General features: G+C 39.4%; 1 protein-coding gene across 3 annotated transcripts in view; it reads left to right on the top strand.

The window, feature by feature from the left end:
* The window catches only part of map2k5 (mitogen-activated protein kinase kinase 5), a 43,476-nt gene extending 28,322 nt beyond the window's left edge, over positions 1–15,154 (top strand). For all 3 annotated transcript variants that reach the window (XM_019867507.1, XM_019867506.1, XM_019867508.1), the window contains 5 exons: positions 1,427–1,453; positions 1,741–1,773; positions 5,269–5,330; positions 5,682–5,727; positions 13,868–15,154. In XM_019867507.1, coding sequence (XP_019723066.1) covers positions 1,427–1,453; positions 1,741–1,773; positions 5,269–5,330; positions 5,682–5,727; positions 13,868–13,975 — 276 coding nt within the window. In that variant the 3' untranslated portion in view covers positions 13,976–15,154. The remainder of the gene's footprint in view (positions 1–1,426; positions 1,454–1,740; positions 1,774–5,268; positions 5,331–5,681; positions 5,728–13,867) is intronic.
* Positions 15,155–21,967: the final 6,813 nt, after the last annotated feature.

Genomic DNA, 21,967 nt, shown 5'->3' with positions numbered 1-21,967 from the left:
TGTTTGGTTATACTTGAATTGGTTTGTGTTCTACAATACAATTTCAACCTCTGAAGCAGTATGCAATTTGGTCCAAGTAATTATTTCAGGGCAAATTACTTTTACATTGTTGCCTTTAATGTGTCTGAATCAGGCAAAAGTGGATATGGAGGCAGTTTAAGAGTCTCTTGATACTTACAGTCTGTGGGAAGCTGTATTTAATTGAGTGAATCAATAAGTGCAGAAATATACTGTCAAAAGAGTTGCATAATGAACAGTTTGATAGGAAACATTATTAGATTAGACAGATATTAGGAGAGCCTCCATCTTGGAGCAGCCATCACTCAGTCAATTAGACAAAATATGAACTTGTTTCTCGAAAAGTTTAGTTTTACTAAGGTGCAAATGGAATTTTTATAAAGGGTTTTTCATGTTATCGCACAGTGAAACATGTAAGGGAAGGCATTACCCCTGTTGACAACATTTTATATACAGCGAAGCCCGCATATTCCACCGTTCAACACTTGCAGATTTTTCTTTCTTTCTTTTTTTGTGGAACTGATCCATAGCTATTTGCTGTAAAACCTGTCTATTCGCTGTCCTGCGCTCAGGCCAAATCAATAAAAGCATTACTTTGAAGCTGTCGTGTGCAATCTCGGTGGTGTAAGTTTTAATTCATTGATGATGTCGTCTGTTTGAGATGTCCAATTTTGTTCGTGGTCCTTGACCGCACTTTGTGCAAAGATGAAAATGAAAGTGAATGATTGGTTTTGCTTTTCTCCAGATGTAGCTACTAATTGTCGACTTTACGTGCTTATCTTCAAAGTGGAAATAAAAGAGGACGAAATGATTGTAGAGTAGAATGTGAGTTGCATGAATGCAAGTTACCTTCTAAATTGTTGTTCTCCCTCATTTCTTCCAAAAGTGTTTGTGTATGGGTAAAATTTGAGTGTATCTCTTCTTATATATTTGTCATTTTTAAAATGGTTAACTTCATTGTGTACTTAAATATGTTACTTAATACATGATTTTAATTTTTCTTTTTCATTGACTCCAAACAAATTTGAGACCAGCATCCTGAATCGACTTCAAGTTGCACTGTGTTATAGAATGGCACTTTGAACATGCTCACTTTGACATCTGGTCATGCCGATTGTAGCAATTATTGTACATCTCAGTACCTCGAGATAACCTGCAGGGCAAGAATAAAGTGCTACTCTGAGGATTCACATTAGTGGATCTTTTTATGCCCATTCTCCCAAATGAAAGCAAGGCCATTAACAATTGTGTGTTTTCATTATGTAAATGGTGTTACGCATACCCACAAATTGCCACCAGGAAAGCAATAATTTTCTCCTAGTGATCATAATGTGTCCAAGTGGATCGTCTTGATTATGATATGCTAATTACACATTGCCATATCTCCCTTCTCCGCTTTGTGTTACAGATCCAGAAAAACCAAGGATCTTTAATGGTAAGTTTTATTTTTATTTGTTGTTTCTTTGCAAACTCTTTGAATGAGCTCGCGTTCTCACATTTCACTGGATGAGCATGAACATTTTTGCTCATGATTTCAACTGCTCGTGTTGTAGTCGCTGCTCGTATGGAACGATAATATTCAAGAAAAAAAAAGCGGGAGCTAACGACGACTTTATCTGACTGCCGTGCATTTCATTTATCTACGAAGCTGAATCACAACACTGATTTTCCAGATTGCCAAGAAAATCCCTATCAGCTAACGTGTTTCATCTCCTCTTTCAGCCTCTTCAGTTACTGCAATGCATCGTCGATGAGGTGAGTCGTCGTCTTATGTGCTTTTGCATCTAAAGTCAGTCCTAATGGACCAGAAAGCTTATATTTTGTTTCCTAATGAAGCAAACCTTTCGGGCCGCTGAGCTCCCTGCTCACTCAGCCTTCCACCCAAAGCAACTGCCTTAGGCAATACAACACAATATATACTTGCACATTTGAATGGCAGACCCTTCATTCATTACATCTTATGCACAACACTGCTGTTGTATATTTCACAAAGTCAGCAGCACCAAAGCAGATATAAAAAATATTTTGAGACAGGAACTCGAAGCACTTTCCTCATGTGAAATTTTTAAGATGTAGAATCCAAGTTTACCCTAATTTTAACCGAAAACCAGTAATGTGACTAATGAATTTAACTTAATGATGCAAAATCAACATTTATAGTTGAGAATAACATGATATATATTCACACTGCACATAGTGACAAACATGCTGATATACTGTCTACATTTAATTGATCGTGAACTCCATTCCCTATATATGACATTTCTGTGAATCAAGTCCTCCGGCTCAACATGTCTATGCTGATTGAGGAATATAAATCCGCAAATATTTGAATCCATGGGTGTTGAACTGTATGCCTGGCCCCACTGTAATAGAGGAAATGTGTTTAGTCCCCCCCCAAAAATATTTTTTGGGGGAAAAAAAAAGATATAGGCTGCCAGTTGCACACCCCTGCTCGAAGCAGTGCTTGGAAAGCTGCATCTAAAATGTAAGATCTTCGGAACGTCATAGCCTCCAAATTGTTTCTGTTCTTGTTTAAGCAATGCACAAGCCACAATTTGGAACCAGTTCCTTTAAGCAACACCATAGAAGCTTGTTGGAACAATATTGGGAAGAAAAGCGGGGTGAAACTGAATACGAGTTTCCTCTTCGCATTCCTTTTCCGCCATTAGTCTTTATCCCTTTTGTATGTGAAACACTTCCTTGTCAATTACAAGATGAAATAAGGTCTGTGATTTTCACTTTGTAAAATGCCATTGCTTGAAATAAATGCTAACATAAATAAATAAATGTATATATTTCATATTACCGGTTACTTGTATTTTAAAATAATATTTTGCATCCAGTCTGTGAAGAGTAATAGCTTACTTAGTATTCAAAAATTATATATTTTTTAAATCGGTGATGAATTGTTTTATGAATTCTTTGAAACATTTTAAAATGAAAATGCAAAATTTGAAAACATAGCTCAGTTAATTTGTTATCATAATCTTTAACGATACATTGTGGGGTATAATGAAATGATTGGTCATTACCTGAGCCCTAAGTAACTGGGATGTCGTCGGAAATGGCAAAGTGGCCGCACCCTGAGATGGATAAAACCGTATTTTCTCAACTCAACTCAAATGTATTTATAGAGCACTTTCAAACAGCTATCGCTGCACACAAAGTGCTGTACATGGAGCAACTAACATATACAACAGTAAAGCAATAAATCAGTAACAAAGATGGTAGGGAGCACCAAACAGTAAAACTAGGATCAAATCCTTTCGCAAGTAAGAAATTCTGGCTCGTGGTGATTAGTTGACTTAAAAATCGACATTGTAAATGTGGTTTAATGGGCTTTGTCTAATTTTGTCTTGTGGCCTCGCTATAAAGAGTGACTGGACTCAGTGACTATAATAAACAACAATATAATGAATATCTCATGATATGACTTATAAATGCAATATATTACTGTATGTTCTTATTTTTGTAGCAAGTTCCCTCCATCACTGGCTCGAGTCCTTGAAAACTGCTGACTGTTCATGTAATTATTACATTTTGTATGAAACAACTCAGCCAAAGAAATTGTTTTCTCCTTCATGTTCTATGACCGATTGAAAGTGTTTTCAGTTGATTCCTTGAAGTGGAGCTTCTCTGTAGTTGGTCCGACCATCTGCCCACTGTTTGCTCTCATTTATGCTCCTCTTTTCGGTTTGGGTAAAAGCAAGCAGTTCAACTGATAAAGAACTCGCCCTTTATTTTCGAGCCTGTAATTACTGATCTAATTTTGCCTCATAATTGCTTCATGGCAATGACATGTATATTTACTCGTACCCTTTTTGTCATGGTGGAACCGGAGGACTAATTCACATAGATGAGCCACTTTCATCAGCCTTCGTGTCTTTTGTGCTTTTTGCATGTTGCAACATCAAAGCTGCAGCAGTCTTCCTCTCGCTGGAAACATGAATACATGCATGAATGTGTGTGTTTGTTTGATACCGCAAAGGTTAAACGTGCCAATAAATACTACAGGTGGACTTAGATGATTCGTCCTATTTAAACGACTTTTTTTATTTATTTTCCATGTCATATCGTCTATATATTTGGTACACTCATTTTAAAAGCGTGTACTCCCAGGAGGTTTATAGGGTGCAGTGTTCAAGGGTGCACTTGTCCTTGCTTTGATACGCACGTGATGTAAGTTTACATCCATGATATATCATCCATCCCTGTGACGGTAGCGCTGTAAAGTGTAGTGAGATTAGATGGTACCCATTTCTTTGTTCATTTAATCAGTTTCACGCATTGTGGTTTGTGCGAGGTTGTCGATCAGAGCATATGAAATAGAGAACGCTGCCCAGAGAGGTGGTCTTTGTGGCTCAGCAGGGGTTCAAATGTAAATAGGTTTGATACATCAGTATTTGAATACACCTCTGCTTTCTGACCCCATATTTATTTATTTAGTTATTTTGTGTGCCCCAGTCGCTGGTTTCCATATCACCAAATCTAATCTCTATTTTACAAAGCTTTGAAAGCACTGTGCACAAAACATCCATCCATCCATCCATCTTCTTTGCTTATCCATGTTGGGTCACTGGAGCAACCATCCTAGCTCATTCAGTGCCAGCTGTTTTTCTCAAATTGGGAGACCCTGTGCCAGCCATTTTTGACCATTTTGACTAATTTTTGAAAGCCCACAGAAAATTGAGTTCACTAGTTCAGGGGTCGGCAACCTTTGACACTCAAAAAGCAGTTTCGGTTTCCATGGAAAGGACAACGCATGGAGCCGCAGCCGCATCCTACCATAGGCCAGGAAGCTTGAGGGTTCTGCGCAGTATCCATGCTGTTCCCAGCCAGCACTGCACATTTCTGGACTGAGATGTCCGATGTTGTTCCCGGGATCTGTTGCAACCACTCATCTAGTTTGTGGTCACTGCCCCGAGTGCTCCGACCACCACAGGCACGACTGTCACCTTTACCTTCCAGGCTCTCTCCAGTTCCTCCAGATATATGGACACACAGCTATTCTGCCTCGATTTTGGATTCTACTGTATTTACTTTAGCAAAAACAAAATGTAATTTGTTCTTAATAAATTAGGGTAAATTTAACCCCCTGGTTCTAAGGACAACTGTTTTCTGACTACCATCCCCCTCAATTTCATGTTGGATAAGATAATAACCACCAATAATAAAAATACGTACAAACACCACCCATAAACTTCATAGGTCTGTATTTATTATTATTTTTTTTTATTATCTTCAAAGGATCCGCCAGTTCTCCCTGCAGGACAGTTCAGCGAGATGTTTGTTCACTTCATCACTCAGTGGTAAGTCAAATGTTTCTACAGAGATGTCATTGTTGTCATCTGAATGTATTCACCACTTCGTTACAGTCTCGTACACATTTTCATTGTCCACTCAATGTTGCTCTGTGGGAATTTTAATTGTTTTGTTTTTAAAAATATTAATTAACTTTGTAATCTAAATGACTAAATGTTACCGTATAAAACCCTGCAACTGACTGGTGATCTGTCCAGCAGTAAGTACCCCCACCTCTCACCTCCATGCGATGCAAAGTATCGAAAATGGGTGCTTGAGTGGATTATTTTAAGGATTAGAACATTAACAGTACAGTACATATCTTGTATTGAGTAGATTTTGACTGCCTGCTCTTTCAGCATGAGAAGACAACCCAAAGAGAGACCTGCACCCAATAACTTGATGGTAAGTTAAACCAATTCCCTCTATTAAACGGTTGCAACCTTCAAAATAATCACATTGAGAGTCTGTATATAAGGTGTTATCATATTCCTGCGCCCCGGTTAAAGTCAATTAAAAGTTCATCATCGCTTTCACTTTTGTCTACAACTGTACTTTTTGAAGTTGCAGGGTTCGCAGTCAAGGACCTTTAAAATCCGTACTGCTGTGTTATAATAACATGAATGACTTCTTGCTTGGAATGAAAAATGTCACGGAGGTCTGCAAAAAACCTTGAGATGGGTTTAAGGTGCACTTCAGCAGTAATTTATTAAATTGGGACTGTGTTGATGATTCCGCCCAAAGTACTGTTCAAGAGTTAATTAAGTGTACTTTGACCATTTTTAGCAGACACAAACAAATCTATCAGCAGCATCTTTGCCTGTGTATATTTGTGGATTATTATGCAAAATAATTTTTCAAGAGTCGGTCACAATTTTAGTGTGGTTCTCAAATGATTACCAAGGATTGTTGTTTGGTTCTCATCTGTTCCCACTGCCATGACCTCATGTGTGAATTTAAAGACCTAAAACACAGCTCGGCAAAGTAGGGTTCGCAAACCACATCCAGGCCTTCTACAACTTCTGACCGGCCCTTGCAGTCTTTAAGAAGTAAAAAAAAATTGTGCACGCATATTGGTCGTGAAAGCAAGCAAGATCAGCACTTTGTCTTCAGTGTTGCCAACTTAGAAAGATAATGTCGTTGTTTTGAGGGACTTTTCTGACCATTCTAGCAACTATTTAAAAAATAGTTACTTGTTGATCAGCTTCACCAGTCCTTATGTGCAATCAATTACTCTGTGAAGGTTTTGATCTTAACAGGACGTTTGGATTTTGCATCTTCTCCTTGTGCATGTGTGCCATCTTTCCTAGTCATCTGCGCAGATTCCTGCACTTAAAACCTGAATTAAAACATGAATGTTAGGCTCATCCATCCATCCATCCATTCATTATTCATGTCGCTTATCCTCATAAGGGTTAAGGGCGTGCTGGAGCCTATCTCAGCTGTCATTAGGCAGTAGGCGGGGGACACCCTGAACTAGTTGCCAGCCAATTGCAGGTCACACATAGACAAACAACCATTCACACTCAGTCACACCGAGGGACAATTTAGATTGTTCAATCAGCCTGCCACGCATGTTTTTGGAATGTGGGAGGAAACCGGAGCACCCGGAGAAAAGCCAGGCAGGCCCGGGGAGAACATGCAATCTCCACACGGAAAGGCCAGTATGGGATTCGAATCCTGCACCTCTGCACTGTGAGGCGGACTTGGTAACCAGCCCTCACAAAGACATGTAGAAAGAAATTGTAATATGCAACTCTAATGTGTACAAAATACATGAATACTGACTCATGCTAACACTAAAACGTGGGCAGCAGCCTCAGCATTAATATCATTAACACAGATAGGGGTTCACATCATCACGTCTGTCGCGGTCGATAAATGAATTCAGTCTAACAATATTGTCTTCTAAATGAATACATTTATCAGACATTTTCTTCCTAAATTGGTACGAATGTAGGTAGATGTGATTATATTTATTTATATACACCAAAGGAATAAGCCATCACATTATAGTAGGCCTGCTTTCATCTTTCCCCTTACTTCCCAAAGGTGTTTTACATCCGAAATCTGTAACCTCTATTGTGCACTGTCCAACACAACTTCCAAACTGTGCATGTGTCCTCTGCGCCACAAGGCCGTCATTTGTACGGAGCACCTTTAAAGCGGAGAGACATTTTACTGTCTGTTTTAAGGCCAAGGACAAGTGACAGTTAGGTCCTCAGAGAGCTATGGGGTGAAGTTTTACGTTGTGGGGACAGAGCATTGAAGGGTGTAAATGTGGAGCTGCTAACAGATAGCAAGTTTTCAGTCTGACACCATAGAGGGCTAAATGGAAACCATGGTCTGACACTCATTGGAAGTGAATGTCTCGTGATGAAGAGTTTTTCTTTTAGTAGTAATTTTTTAGGCAGAAGTTAGTTGGAATTGAATTTTCATGGCCGGTTCATCCTTGGGACAAATGATACCTGTATCTCTTCATCCAAAATGCATTCTTGTCATTTAGATTGTTGTTGTTGTTTGTATATATAGCAGATCTGTTTGTCTAATAGATAATTTGATTGGAAATGCTACTTATGATGGCACATGGCCTTCCTGTTTGGAATTTGCATGTCCTCCCCCGTGCCTGCGTGGGTTTTCTGCGTAAATTCTGGTTTCCCCTCACATTCCGTATAAAAATCATGGTGGAGGAATTGATGACCCTGAATTGTCTGTAACCGTGAATGTGAGTGTGAATGGTTGTTTGTGCTCAGCAACTGGCTGGCCACCAGTGCCGGGTGTACCCTGGTGAGGAAAAGCATTACAGAGAATGGATGGATGCTACTTATCGTCTATACATTGAGGTTTTTTTTAACACCAGAATTAAAAAGTTTAGTCTGTGGTCAATAGTCTGGGATAAGCGGAAGTAAATGGATGGGTGGATGGCATCTTGAAACATGCCTTCCATGTTTAGCAATATACATAGTTCTTGTGTTGTTCACTTTTGTCCTACCAAAGTGCCTCTCTGTCATCTACTTTTCTCCTTACCTGTAGTTTTGTCCTCCTGTAGTCATTTTATTTCATTCTTGCTGCTATGGGCCCAGAGATGGAAGGTCATGGATGCCTGCCTTTTGTAATGCCAGTCTGCTGATTGTCTCTCTCTCTCCTCTGCCTCATTCCTTCTTTCCTCCACACTCCTTACTCTGCCTCCCCATTCCGCCAGCCTCCTGAGTCCATTAAAACTCTTTTACCTATTCTATCTGTATGTTAATGTGCCAAACGGCATCAGCCTGTTTTGCTTGTGCAACCATTTGCCTTTAGTATTTATTTTAGCTACTCCTTTCTAGTGGAAGGCAAACTTGTCAAATAATAGTACAGTACATATGCTGGACAAATCAAAATACTGTGTAGTAGTTATCGCATCTTGATTTTATGAGGACCAGGTTTCATGGGGCATGGGGGTCCTATGAGAAACGACCTACTTTTGTGTTCCCAAACATTGATGAAAGGGAGCTTGTTGTAACCTATGGACTGATGTTGGACATTGAAAACGCATCCGGATGTCATTTTGTCGGCCATAGGTTTGAAGAAATCTAAAGTCAGCTGTTTCAAATTGAATTACCCGTCATTTTTCTGGTTTGAAAGATAACTTGATTCAACCCATTTGTCCACGTCTTAAGCTTTTGCAATGAACATATGATGAACCTTCGAAGAGGGGAGGAAGGTGAGTGTGTTTTCTCTCCTTATACTTGTGGACACTCTATTCTGTCATCTTAAGTTAATGGAATTGCTCACTTGAGGGAACTTTCCATTGGCCTGTCTCCAGGAGCTTAACTGCTAGGATTTGATGATCACCATTCCTGTATGAGGTTTTTTGCTTTTGCTTCCAAACAGACCATTCTACAGTGGGCCGGAAGTGCAAGACATATCAAGAAACAACTAAACAAACAAACCAAAAAAAAAACCAACGAAACAGAACAAAAACTAAATGCAACAGCAAATTGAAAAAAAAATGAAAAAACAAATAACTAAAAAGCAACAAAAACTGTAAATGAATGTAATTTGCTCTTGTGTTTGTTGTTTTGTTGGGTTTTTTTCATTTGCTGTTGCGTTCAGATTTTTATTTTCTTGAGCTTTGATGTTGTGTTTTGCTATTTGTTGCTGTCTTTTGCACTTCAAGGCTTCCCCCCCTCAAAAAAAAAATTACACTTCCTGTAAAATTCCCTTATTTTCGCATTTAGCAGACTTCACTGGTCTACCTTATTTTGTCCATGTGCTTATTTTTGTCGATGAAGGCCAGAAAAACAAACGCAAGCATTCAACACAATTACATTATTTGATTGGGATTTGATTGACATGTCATCTCTCCCTCCCGCTCACCCTCATCATGCCTCATTCCCTAGCCAGCAGCCTTCACGCAGCCTTTTAGCACCCTTGTCAATGAAGCTCCCCCCCTCCGCCCCATTCTGCTTCTCTATTCAAAGGCGTGCACAGAAACACATTCAACCCCAGAGACACCAGATGAGCCCCTCTATTTTTCACAAAAGAATCCCTCCCATGTCTGCCTGTTTCCACATTAACACATAAATGTTGTTTTAAAATACAGTTCAGTTCAATATATCTAATTTACTCCTCAATTTTTTTTAATCAAATAAACTCTAATTTTCCCATAGCTGTCTGCCATAAAACATGTTTTCATCTATTTCAGTCTATTTTCAGTTAATGATCATATTTATTTAAAAAAAAAAAACAAAAACGCAAAATATGCAGTTTGTTTGTCATGCCATATTTCCTCTCTACCACAAAAAAACTAAAAACCTCGCACTAACATATTGTATTTTAATGTGCAATTCCTGTTCTTTTTTCTGTTTCTGCGGCGTTTCTTACTTTCAAGGTGATTTTTTTTTTCACTCATTTGTCTACCTATAAACAAGATAACTAGGAGTTGAAGTATGAACACATTTTTATACATCTTTGGGTTGATGTGGATCTTTTTTGGAAGTCAACCATCTGTAAATTTTCAGATATTTTTCTTCATATTGGGAATGGGTTCGATGCCTTTCTCCTGGACACCTTAACAGTTGTTCGGAAGCAGACGAGCCAGCCAGCATCAAGTTTGCTTTTTGTTTCTATATGCTGGACTCACAGTGTTACCCTGCGGTTCCAAAACCCAAATTCTGACAATGAGCTTCCACTTCCCCTTGCTAAGGGTTTAGTGTCGAAGGACAGCTTCATGTGGAGGAATAAAGCTTCGCTTTATTGAAGAACTCACCAGTTCAGTTTCATCTGGATGGTTCTTATAGCAGCGGTTGCTCGGGAGTCTACAGTTCTCACAACCTTGCTTTGCTTTTGTTTTGGGCACACCTAAAATGTGTCTACAGCTCTTTAAATGGTCCGGTCTTTTTGTGCCCGGCAACAGCTCTCAGTTTGTAAGATGATGTCCCTGTGACAAATTCGGCTCACTCACAAGGTCAGCATATCATTGCACCTCATTTGGGTTCCTCATGTGTGTTGTGGGATCTCTTCAGTCTACCCTGAACTTTCCTGTCAGCACCTTGACTCCAAAATGCTTTCATGTTCGACCCATGGGTTTTTGTTGACAAATATCCCATTCACACATGCCGGCGTGCTGCAAGATGGCACTGACGCATTGTCAGTCACGCCATTGGAGCATCATTCAAGTTTCATCCGCTGTCAAATTTTCTCCATAGTTGTTGGAAGCCAGCGGTTTTCTTTTTATCTTTATATGACACAGATTTAACCCAATATTCAACATTAGTTAGAAGACACTGTAGTCTCTCTCATTAACCCGCACTTGTAAAGTTATAGTATAATTACCATAAATATTTGTATGACAACACTTCCGGGTACGCAGGCATCTATACATATAAATGTACACTTCCAATCAGTTTTTAACACAGTTTATCATTCATTAGTACTAGAAAGTGTGTCCCATTGCCTTCCAAACCAGTTTATGATGGAATTCTAGACCTAACCTAACTCACATTCCAAAAACATGAATGGTAGTTAATTGAACACTCTAAATCAGGGGAAGGGAACTCCGGTTCGTCGAGAGCCCAATACTGCCTGTTTTAAATCCCTCCCTACTCGAACACACCGGATTCAATTGTTCATGATTGTTTCAGGCCTCTACAGAGCTTGCTGATGAGCTGATCATTTGAATCAGGTATATTGAAGTAGAGAGAGATCTAAAACAGGCAATATATGGTTCTCGAGGAACAAAAGTTCCCTACCCCTGCTCTAAATTGTCCTCAGGTGTGACTGTGAGTATGAATGGTTGTTTATCTATGTGTGCCCAGTGATTGGCTGGCAACCAGTTCAGGGTGTACCCTGCCTACTGCCCGAAGACAGCTGAGAAAGGTTGCAACACGCCCGCGACCCTCGTGAGGATAAGTGGATCAGATCATGGATGGATGGATAAATAAAAAGATAAACATAACTCAAGCATAAATGTGTGAAATATGAGACACATTCAACTACTGCTAACAAACACACAGGACAGGGATTAACATGCTTACAACTTCATTAATGAAATGCATCGCGCCACAGGATACAAGGCTAGGATACAAGACATGTTACCAGGTAAACAAACCGAGTCTCCAATTGTGGAAATCAACACTGGAGTGATGCACATGTACCCAAGATACAGACACTTTTCAATTGCGTTTTGTTGCTCAACTGTTTCACAGCCTGACAAGCAGATCAATAAAGCCAATAATCACAAATGGCCTGACAAGACATTTTGATAATAAAGTGTTATCTGTTAGTCTTAACTATTTAGGAGCATTGAGTCATCTTCCACTTTGATTTATTTGGGTTTATTATGCGCGCTTCCAAGCTGTTAATAGTAAAAACGATCATAAAAGATATTGCACTTTGGGAGTGAAACTACATCAGGTCGAAAATAACATGTTTATTTTTATTGCTCTTCCTTTTCTAAGCATCGATAAATTATTCTGATGTCAACGGGAAGAAGTATTGTTAGGCCTATTAATGGAAATATTAGCCACCACCAGAGTTTCAATGAAGGAATGTAGATAAAGGAGTCACTGAAGTGTAAGTGAGTTTCAAGTGTCTGTCAAATAGTTACTTGCTGGCTTTTACTGTTGTGCATTGTAATTTTACTCACTGCAAGCTGCTGTTATATAATTCAAGCAGCTTTGTGTAGTGAATAATTCTCCACCATTTCACAGACTTAAGCGTAATTACAAAGTATATTTAAGTAATAGGTCCTTCCTCATTATTTTATTTCAGATTTTAAGCCAGATACAGTGTTCAAACCATTGCTCTTTGTTGCCACAGGGTCAACTTCTTCTAGTTGTTGTTACACTGATAGCGGTTGTACTAAGTTGCCCAACTATTTCCAATATCCCAACATTTTTAAATGCGATGACGTCTTGTGATGTTTGTAAAAGGAAACACAAACCGTCGAAACAAATGGCTCACTGCTACGTCTGAAGTTGCGCTCAGCCGAGCCATCTTTACCTGCTTGCCGCTGGTAAAGTCAAAGTAACCAGACCATTGTTAGTGTGTTGGAGGTGGCTCTTGTGACGTCATTTTCCCCCAATATTGGTTTCATTGTAATCTGTCCGATGGTTATCATGCATCCCTAAAATGCACTCTATTCATAAAGCTGCTTTGTCTTTCCTTGCCCAAGTCATTTGCAAATGAACAGCAGCAACTGTCGAGCCCCCAAATGATCATTTATGTATGTATTTATTTTCTATCCATTCTTCACCCTTTTTACGTCGGGAAATGCGAAACCACACCATGCCATTCATGAAGCTGCTCAAAAGCAATTCTTGTATATACTTTAACCATCAACCCAGTCTGAGGTTCTGGGCACAGTGGACCCTCCAAAATCATGCACAATCAGTTGAGGGTCCTTCAACTTTGAAATAGTTTTTTTTTTTTTGTTTGTTTGTTTGTTTTTTAAATCAGATCCCACTCAGTGACATGGGATGTGTGTGTTAATGGTAGTTCGTCACTGTATGTGCCTTGCGACTGATTGCCGACCAGTTCAGTATGGCGTCTGCCTTCCGGCCAGAGCTAAAAATAAATACATTTCAGGTTTCGAGCTTTTGCTCATAGTTGGGTATGTCGAAGCAGAAATAAGTTGCCCCAGTATGTTGCAGTTGAATAAGTCAAACTTAAAACCAACAGCAGGTCTCACTCAGCTCACCTTTTTAATTTGTCATCACCGATACACCTTTATGAGAAGTCCAGGGGGGGAAATCAGTTGATGCTGAGCTTCTTAGTGGCCTAGTTTTAATTCAAAGTCTGAATTTAAAATTTTTGGCCCTTATTTCCTATATGTCATATTAACAATTCAATGGTTGAAGAGGCAAGCTGATTGTTCAGTTCTTTTTTTTTTCCTTGATAAATTTGTGAACATTTTCTGTTTATCTGTTTTGTGATTATATGGTTGCATCAGAAAAAAAAGGAAAAGGGGCGGAGTACTTTTTGAATGCACGGTAAATAAATAGTACACTATATCACCATGCTGAAGGTATTCATGATTCTTTTTGCTTTCTCCTGTTTTTAGGATCATTCCTTCATCGTGCAATACAATGATGGAAATGCAGAGGTGGTGTCCATGTGGGTCTGTCGCTGCTTGGAAGCGAGGCGAAACACAGCAGGCTCAAGGGCGTAACTTGCGCCTTGATGGACCATGACATTTTCAGCCAGTCCCTTGACCACTGCAAGGCTTCAAGGTCATGTACTGTATGTCCATCTGCACTCTGCAAATGACTCAGTCGACAAGGTTGCCTGTCACTCGATGTTTGAGCCTTTTTGCATCACTTTTGTGCAGTGACAGGAGCTCACATTCTTTCAACTCACTCTTAAGCTTTTTGCATTCATTATGAAGAACCCCCCCAGCGCTGGTCTTCTTCTGCCATCCAGCCGGATGAACAAAGATTGAAAAGGTGATTGGTGATTGGAACTTCAACGTTTAAGATTGCAATATTCTGAGAGTGATGGTGGTTTTGGCACCCTGCTTGTGAATGTTAAGGTGTTTGCCTGGGACTACCAGCCATGTGTGTTCCTCCTCTTCCCAGTGGTATCATTTCACGCTTCAGCAACCATAGCTTGTCTCCAGGATAGCAATATTTTCTGGCAAAATATAGCCATTTATAATACCTTTAGAAGAGGATCCGCCCACTGGTGTCCCAACTCCTTGTTAGTGACAGGAATCGGGGTGTGCGCAATTATTTCAGCTTGACACTCAAATAGGAAATTTGGCTCCTCCTCGGGAGAAACATTTTTAGCGCCAACAGTATTGACCTACCTATTTGTATCAAATCAACTAATGGTACACAACTCCTCGGACATTAATTTATCGCAGCAGCACAAATCAAAATACCCTTTGCCAAGAATATGTGCACTTGCTTGACAATCAATGAAAAGCTTTTTATTCTGACAATCGTTGACCCAATAGAATGTCCAGTCCTCTACCGCTTTGGTCTTGATCTCGATCCTCATTTTCAGAGTGGCTGGTCTCAAAGGATTTTGGATAAGCCTACGCCAAGCATTTTTTTTTTTTTTTTAAGAATATGCATACTCAACTTTAAAAACAGGGTTTCACTCAATTTGGCCATCTTAAATTATCCAAAGCCCTTGAAAGAAATCTTGGAAAGGAAAGACTAAGCTCTGCGGCTCTTTATTTGCTTTTTGTTTTTGCGGCATACATGCAGGCTTGAAGTAAAAAAGAAAAAAGAAAAACACATTCCTGTCCCTGAGGAATCAAATATTGTTACATTCAAGACACTGCTTTGTGCTGTGATGCATCATCCATTGTTTAAAAATAAAGTTGTAATGTGATCAAACATTATGTTCCTGGAGGACATTCATGTAGTATACTGTACTTCCCTTCAAGGAACAGCAATATGGATTTTCCATCAGAAAAAAAAAAAGCTTATATATCACCATATCTACATGCTTTGACCGAATGTGTTCAAGATTCTTTCACTGTTCTAAAGACAAGGTAAGAGATGTGGAACAGTAGCACGTCGTTGATCTTTTCCATTTACTGTTTGTTTTCAATGTCAAAAATTTTGTCATGACTTTGAGTTCAGACTAAGGTCGACTGCAATGCTTGTACTCCATAACTAAAGGAAAAGAGTTGGAACGGTGCCTGAAATTTGTCAACATCTTATTTTTTTTCCTGTAATCCTCAGAAATGACATTTGGTACAGTATCGGCTGCTTGGTCAGATTGATGCTGTTTTAGCGAAATGAAAAAGTGGTTCTATTTGTTTTAAAATGTCTCATGATTTAATGATTGTTTTGCTCTCCACTCTGAGACATATTTTGTCATTGATTTGTATCACAATCCCAAACCTCATTTAATAATGTTTATAATTTTCCAAACAAAAATCGAAGTCAACTTCGGTGTGTGAGAGAATTAGTTTGGCTGAAACCGATGATTGCATTTCATTGTTCCTTAACAATGCAGCATGAATGCAACGGAGGTAAAAGGTGTTAAGACAAATAATTCAGCATAAGCACATTCTGACCTATAAAACGGTAATAGAGGGCATCACAGAAATCTCAGTTTTGTGATTTTTATTGGGTATTCATAGTTTGTAACATTATTGGTTGGCACAAGATGGCACCGTAATCACCGTCTGCTCTGCTTTTTTTGTTGTTTTTGTCTTTGATATTTGTCTTGTGTTTTGTCATACGGTGTTTGTTCCCCTCCGTGTGGACCTGTTGTGGTCTGTTTTCAGCGTTTTAGCCACGACATTCGTGGAAGAAGAAACTGTTCTTGATGGTTGCGCCTTCTCGGCAGCACGCATGTATGACCACTGATTTTGATGCAGGGGAATGTCAGCGCTCGACAGCCCCCGGGACGCTTGTGGTTTTTGCGCCTGTAATGGGCAGCATTTTTCACAGCTCCGTTTTGTTCGGCGGAGATGTCGGCGCTGTCGGACAGTCTGCAGTGGAGCAGCGGCCGGATGGATGGCTGCTGAAGCAGAGGAGAGGAGCGTTGGCGTGGAGCGTGAATTTGTATCTGGAACCGAGAGTTGGTGCTTGGAATTGAAGCGGATTTACATGGGACAGGAGAGGTGAACTAATCTCTTTTTTTTCATCAATGGGCGTTAGAGCTTCTTGTTTACTTTCAAATTTAGCTTGTGGCAGACATGTGACGTCTGCCGCGTTAATCTCGCGAGAAAAAATTTAATCCCGTTAAAATTCATTTAAATTAATGTATATATATATATATATATAAGTGAGTTCTTAGGACGTCGTGGGCATTTTTATAGTCAATACACTTCATATTTACCATGGGGGAAAAAAAAGATGATGTTCAATCCTTGTTAAAGAAATGAAGTGTTCTATGGATTGTAAAAAATAGGTGGGGGAAAGGTTTCCGCTCTGCTCCTAATTTTAAAAAATCAGGAGAACCACTACAGTGGCGGCTTCATATTTTCATTCATAAGATGACATTTTGGATGTCGTGGCAAAGACTCACCCAAACCTGTAAGCACCTTGCTGTCTGAAATTCACCTTTAATTTGCATTTTGTAATTAATCTGAGTCAACCTTTAGTTAAAAGCAGATTTGTTGGTTATTAACTTGTTCATTAACCTGAGAACAGGTGGTGAAACTGCAGAGGTCATGAAAGAGTAGATGAGTTCAGATTTTTTTGACTTTGTATTATTATTATAATCTGCAAAGTGTAAACCAACCCAGCCGCATATTTTGTCTAAAACAAATCACAAAAGCAACAAATTCACGTCAGCACGATATGAAAGATATACAATAAGTGAAAATGTGTAATACCCACATCACAGTCCAGCTCAAATCATATTCAGCAATGCATATACCTTATAAAAGTCACCCAAACACATGCAGTGGATTTTATACTGTTTATGAGATTATAATATTGTCAAGAAAGATGAAAAATAATTGATCTTGAGGTCCTTCATTATGCAGCAAGCCAATGACGAAAAATGTACTGGCAAAAACAAGTCACACTCCAGCCTGAAACACTTAACAGTCCCAACCTGTTTTTTTTTTCCGCCACGGGCCGGTTTCCTTTTTAAAGGAATGTTTTTGATGCACCAGCGTTGAAACAAAAACTAAATATTAAAACTACAACTCACATTGGATCACTGACAATGTAGTGGTACACTCGCCGGACTTTGGTGCGGGCATTGTAGGTTCAGTTCCCACTCGGTAACAGTGTGAATGTGTGATTGACGACCAGTCCAGGGTGTAGTCTGCCTTTTGCGTGAAGTCAGCTTGAATAGGCTCCACCTGTCTGCAACTCTTAAGAGGATAAGTAGTATACTGAGAATGTTGGACAACTCACCATTACTCTAAATGTAGTTTATTAGTTGAAGTCCTGTGCTTGTTGTTTAATGAGCCGGTCCCATCTTGGAGTAATGGGAAACAATTCCACCCATTTTTGTCATTGCTTAATCTGGCTGATTTTAAAAATTTCCCCAAATTTGTCATTCGTCAGCACAACAGGCGTCCATCAATCACTGACGGACCTTCCTTCACTCTTGATGGAATGCCCACCTCTGGTATTTTGGTCTACTCTTCATGCACAAACTACTGCAGTTCTCTCAGGTTTGGGCAGTACTCCAGACGGCATGTGTCAGCTCCTTCTGCTGATGTTCAATAGGATTTAGGTCAGGGCTCATAGAAGGCCTCTTCAGAGTAGTCCAATGTTTTGCTCTGAGCCATTCTTGGGTGTTTTTAGCTGTGTGTTCTAGGTCATTCTACTGCTGCATGACCTGCGACTGAGACCAATCTTTCTGACATTGAGCAGCACATTTCTTTCTAGATTACTAGCCTAGATTAGTTTTGAGATTTCATTGTACACTGCACAGATTGAAGACACCCGTGCCAGATTGAGCAAAGCAGCCCCAGAACCTAACAGAGCCTCCTCAATGTTTCACAGTAGCGACAGTGTTCTTTTCTTGGTATGCTTTCCAGTTTTGTCTCATCTGTCCATAAAACATTGTGTGTGGGGTGGGGGATTCATGCCCCGCTGTGCATCGACCGGCGGGTGGCAGGGTGTAGGCCCACTTACCACTCCAAAAAAAACTAAACGTGCAGGATGTCTGCGAGTAAACCAAATCTGATCAAAGTTATTTGAATGATGAGCCACAGCACATGAGAAAATGTTTCTAAGTGTAAAATACGAACATATGTGAACATATGGTTTCCTTAATTTCTGGGAAGGACAATGTTTTTTTTTCTTTTTGGATGCATCCTCAACATATGCATTGACCTTAAAATTCTGCAACGGGTCTATTTATTACTGAATGGTTTACGTCTGGAATATGTTAAAGAAATGCTAATTGGATATAACTTGTGGAGTCTGCATACTCGGACAAATTAGAGCCCAGAGCGAATGTTAAAGGCAGCAATTAGCTGTTACGCTGCACGCAAATGGAATAGGCTGTACTTTTTGTATCCAGGTTAAAAAAAATGTCCATTTTGTCCTGTACCTATGATTACGATATTTTAAGCTTTTTTTTTATTTAATAAAAAAACTGAAAAGTGGGGTGTGCAAAATCTTTTGCAGAGTCCAACAGAATTTCTTCCAAAATTTCCCTGTATTTGGCTCCATCTCTCTTCCCATCAACTGTGACTATCTTTCTTCTCCCTACTGAAGAAAAGCAGCCCCAGACCACGATGCTGCCACAGTAGGGATGGTGTTTTCAAGGTGAAATGCAGTGTTACATTAACGCCAAACATAACGTTTTGCATTTTGCAAAAAGTGCCCATGAATACAGCAGTTTTATTGTGATCTATAATTAGAGTTGAGTTGAGAAATGCTTTCTTCTTGCCACTCTTCCAGATTCAGGCCAGATTTGTGCAGTGTGTGACTAATAGTTGTCCTATGAACAGATTTACCCACATCAGCTGTGGATCTCTGCAGTTCATCCATCTGGCCTGCATGTTCTTGTTTTGGCCAAAAGTTTCAAGGGATGGCCTTGGTACCTTGGTTGGTTTGCATTGCCATTTCAATATGATTGCTTGAGCAGTGCTCCGTAAGATGTTTAAAGCTTGTGAAATCTTTGTATATCCGAATCCTTCTTTAAACTTTTCCACAGCAGTATATCGGACAAACAGGATTTTAGAGCAATTAAGTCCATTATCAGACTTGAACCCTATATAGCGTGTGTTTTACCTGCTAAAGAAGAGAGTGACGGGAATAAAGGAACAGTTCAGTGACAAAAGAAATCAATCCAAAAGAAATCGGAAAAGCAACATGCAATGTCTTTGTTTGATGCTGTTGATTCAATCAAAGCTTTTCATATCATTAACTTTGACTGTGAAATGGATGTCACATCCACATTTGAATACCTGGATATACACAAACGTTGAGCTCGTCTCATATTAATCTTCTGACTATCCAGCAAAATTAAAGAAACTGGCCTTACTCTGCCAACACTTTTGGAGGCGGCTGTAAATGCCTTTTGTAAGCCGCAAATGAAAGGCTTGGATTGAAGCAGTTATTCAGATGTAGCTTTAACACCATGACCTTTTAGAATCTTAATTATAAGAGACAAATGGTTCGTGTCAATGCTGACTGTTTTTCTTTGAAATACCTTCCAAATTTCTTTTTGGGTCTCTTTCTGGAGCGTGTCAAGTTCACTAATTAATTTAGTCACTGCTATAACATTCAATTAACAAATGTCATTGTTGTCTTATTTTGACTCCCATATGTATGGACTTTTAAACTTCATCTTTCTTTTACTTACTGCTAGCAAAACGTTACCTTGTCACCACTGACCTTACACTGTGTTATTTATTCAAGTAGACATCTGAATACATCTCTGAATCTTTGTTCAGACGCGCTCAAGTTATTACCCAGCTGTGTGTACCGCGGCCGTTTTCGAAGACCCTGACACGCAGACCACCTGCAAGGAGTCAATCGTTGCTCATTGACTTGTATTACTTGTATTTTGGGATTTTCATCAAGTTGCTCAGCTTCAAGAAAGACAAATTCCTTGTTTTGAACGTGTCTTGTCACTCATAGAATATGTCCAAATTCTCTTAAAAATGTAGCGCACAACATAATTCCATTTGTATATGGTAGATATTTGTTGTAACAGTGCTTCTTGGAAATAAATGTGACTCTTTTGGAAATGCAATTCATTTCTCCTTTAAATCGAGCCACATTTATAAGAACATGCAATTATGGAATCAGCAACAGAGCAGAATATGTGGGGTCTGGCTCCAGACATGCACTGTCGGACCACTTCCACTGGACACTCCCAGCAGGAAGGGGCGGAGTCTTCATTTGCAGTTACAGTTATTCTCCTGACTTATAAATCTCTCCGGTCGGAGTCGGATGGACTGTTCCGTCCATCCCAGGCAGGAATGGCCATGTCTAGGAAAGCTATGTCATGTTGTGGTTCTAAACCTTTTATTTCTGTGGATAAGTTCTTTAAGTTATATGAGCCGAAAGAGAAATTGGATGAGGATTTTAAAAAGAACGCTGATTGCTTGCAAAAGTGAAGTAAATTTTCTAAAGGGCAAGTTCACAGTTTGGGAGGTACATGGTGTACACTGAGGAACATGCAAAAACAGTAAAAAAAAAAAAAAAAAAGTACTAGTACACATTAAACATTTTCAATGTGTCTTTTTGAATGGTCTTATGGTACACGAAAATTTGAATCACAGTGTAGAGCTTTTGTGAGCCGTTGGGTGGGGCCTTGCACCACTTAACTAACATAATTTTCTCTTTCTCGCTCTCCTGCGCTGTTTTTTTAAAACTTTCATTAGGTGGGTCCAAAACAAACATAAGGTTCGCCCCAAGAACTGATGAAAAAATGTGTTTGGACTATTCTGAAGAAAATGTAATTTTTCAAGTTGGTTTGTATGAAGAGACCTTTTTGTAACTCTGAGTGATAAGGAGGCACTGAGGTGCGAGACCTCATTCTGTGTTAGATTGGTATGTTCTCCCCCCAAAAAAGTCTTCTTGACTAAAGTTGCTAATAAATGTAAATGTGTAAGACAAACCTGCATTATCACACACATGCAAGTTATGAATTTGCACGAAATTGTGCACTTTGATGAAGGGAGGACACATGGTTTTTAAGAAACTATTACATATCACAGTATTTTGATTACCGTATGTTCCACACTAAAAGGTGCACTGGATTATGAGGCGCACCTTCAATGAATGGCCTATATTGTAATTTTTTTCATACATTGGGCGCAACGCATTATAAGACGCAATGTACAATGCATCCACTAGATAGAGCTATGATCAAGGAAATGCCAACAGAACGATCAGATGTCAGTAAAACTTAATTCATAAAGAAGCGACACAGTTCACTTAACCAACAGCAAGTTATGACATTCACTCGTTAACGTTGAACTTTCTTGCCGCTGCTCTATTTCCATGTTCAACTGCGTAACCGATCGCCTTAAGTTTGAACTTTGCGTTGTCAGCATGTCTTGAGCAAGGAGCCATTTTGGGGTCGAAATATTACCGTAATGACCATACGCAAGGCGCATCGGATTTTAAGGCACGCTGTGAGCTTTTAAGAAAATGGAAGGCTTTTAGGTGCTCCTTTTAGTGCGGAAAATACGGTACTTTTCACTGCAGTCACTTTGATGGAGTAACATAATCAGTAATACAGCAAATTACCATTTAGTTTTAAGATCGGC

The sequence above is a fragment of the Hippocampus comes genome, unplaced genomic scaffold, assembly GCF_001891065.2.
Source record: "Hippocampus comes isolate QL1 unplaced genomic scaffold, H_comes_QL1_v1.1 scaffold2, whole genome shotgun sequence".
NCBI classification, from domain to species: domain Eukaryota; kingdom Metazoa; phylum Chordata; class Actinopteri; order Syngnathiformes; family Syngnathidae; genus Hippocampus; species Hippocampus comes.
The sequence above is the reverse complement of the archived record's forward strand: the minus strand, read 5'-3'. Positions and strand labels throughout refer to the sequence as shown.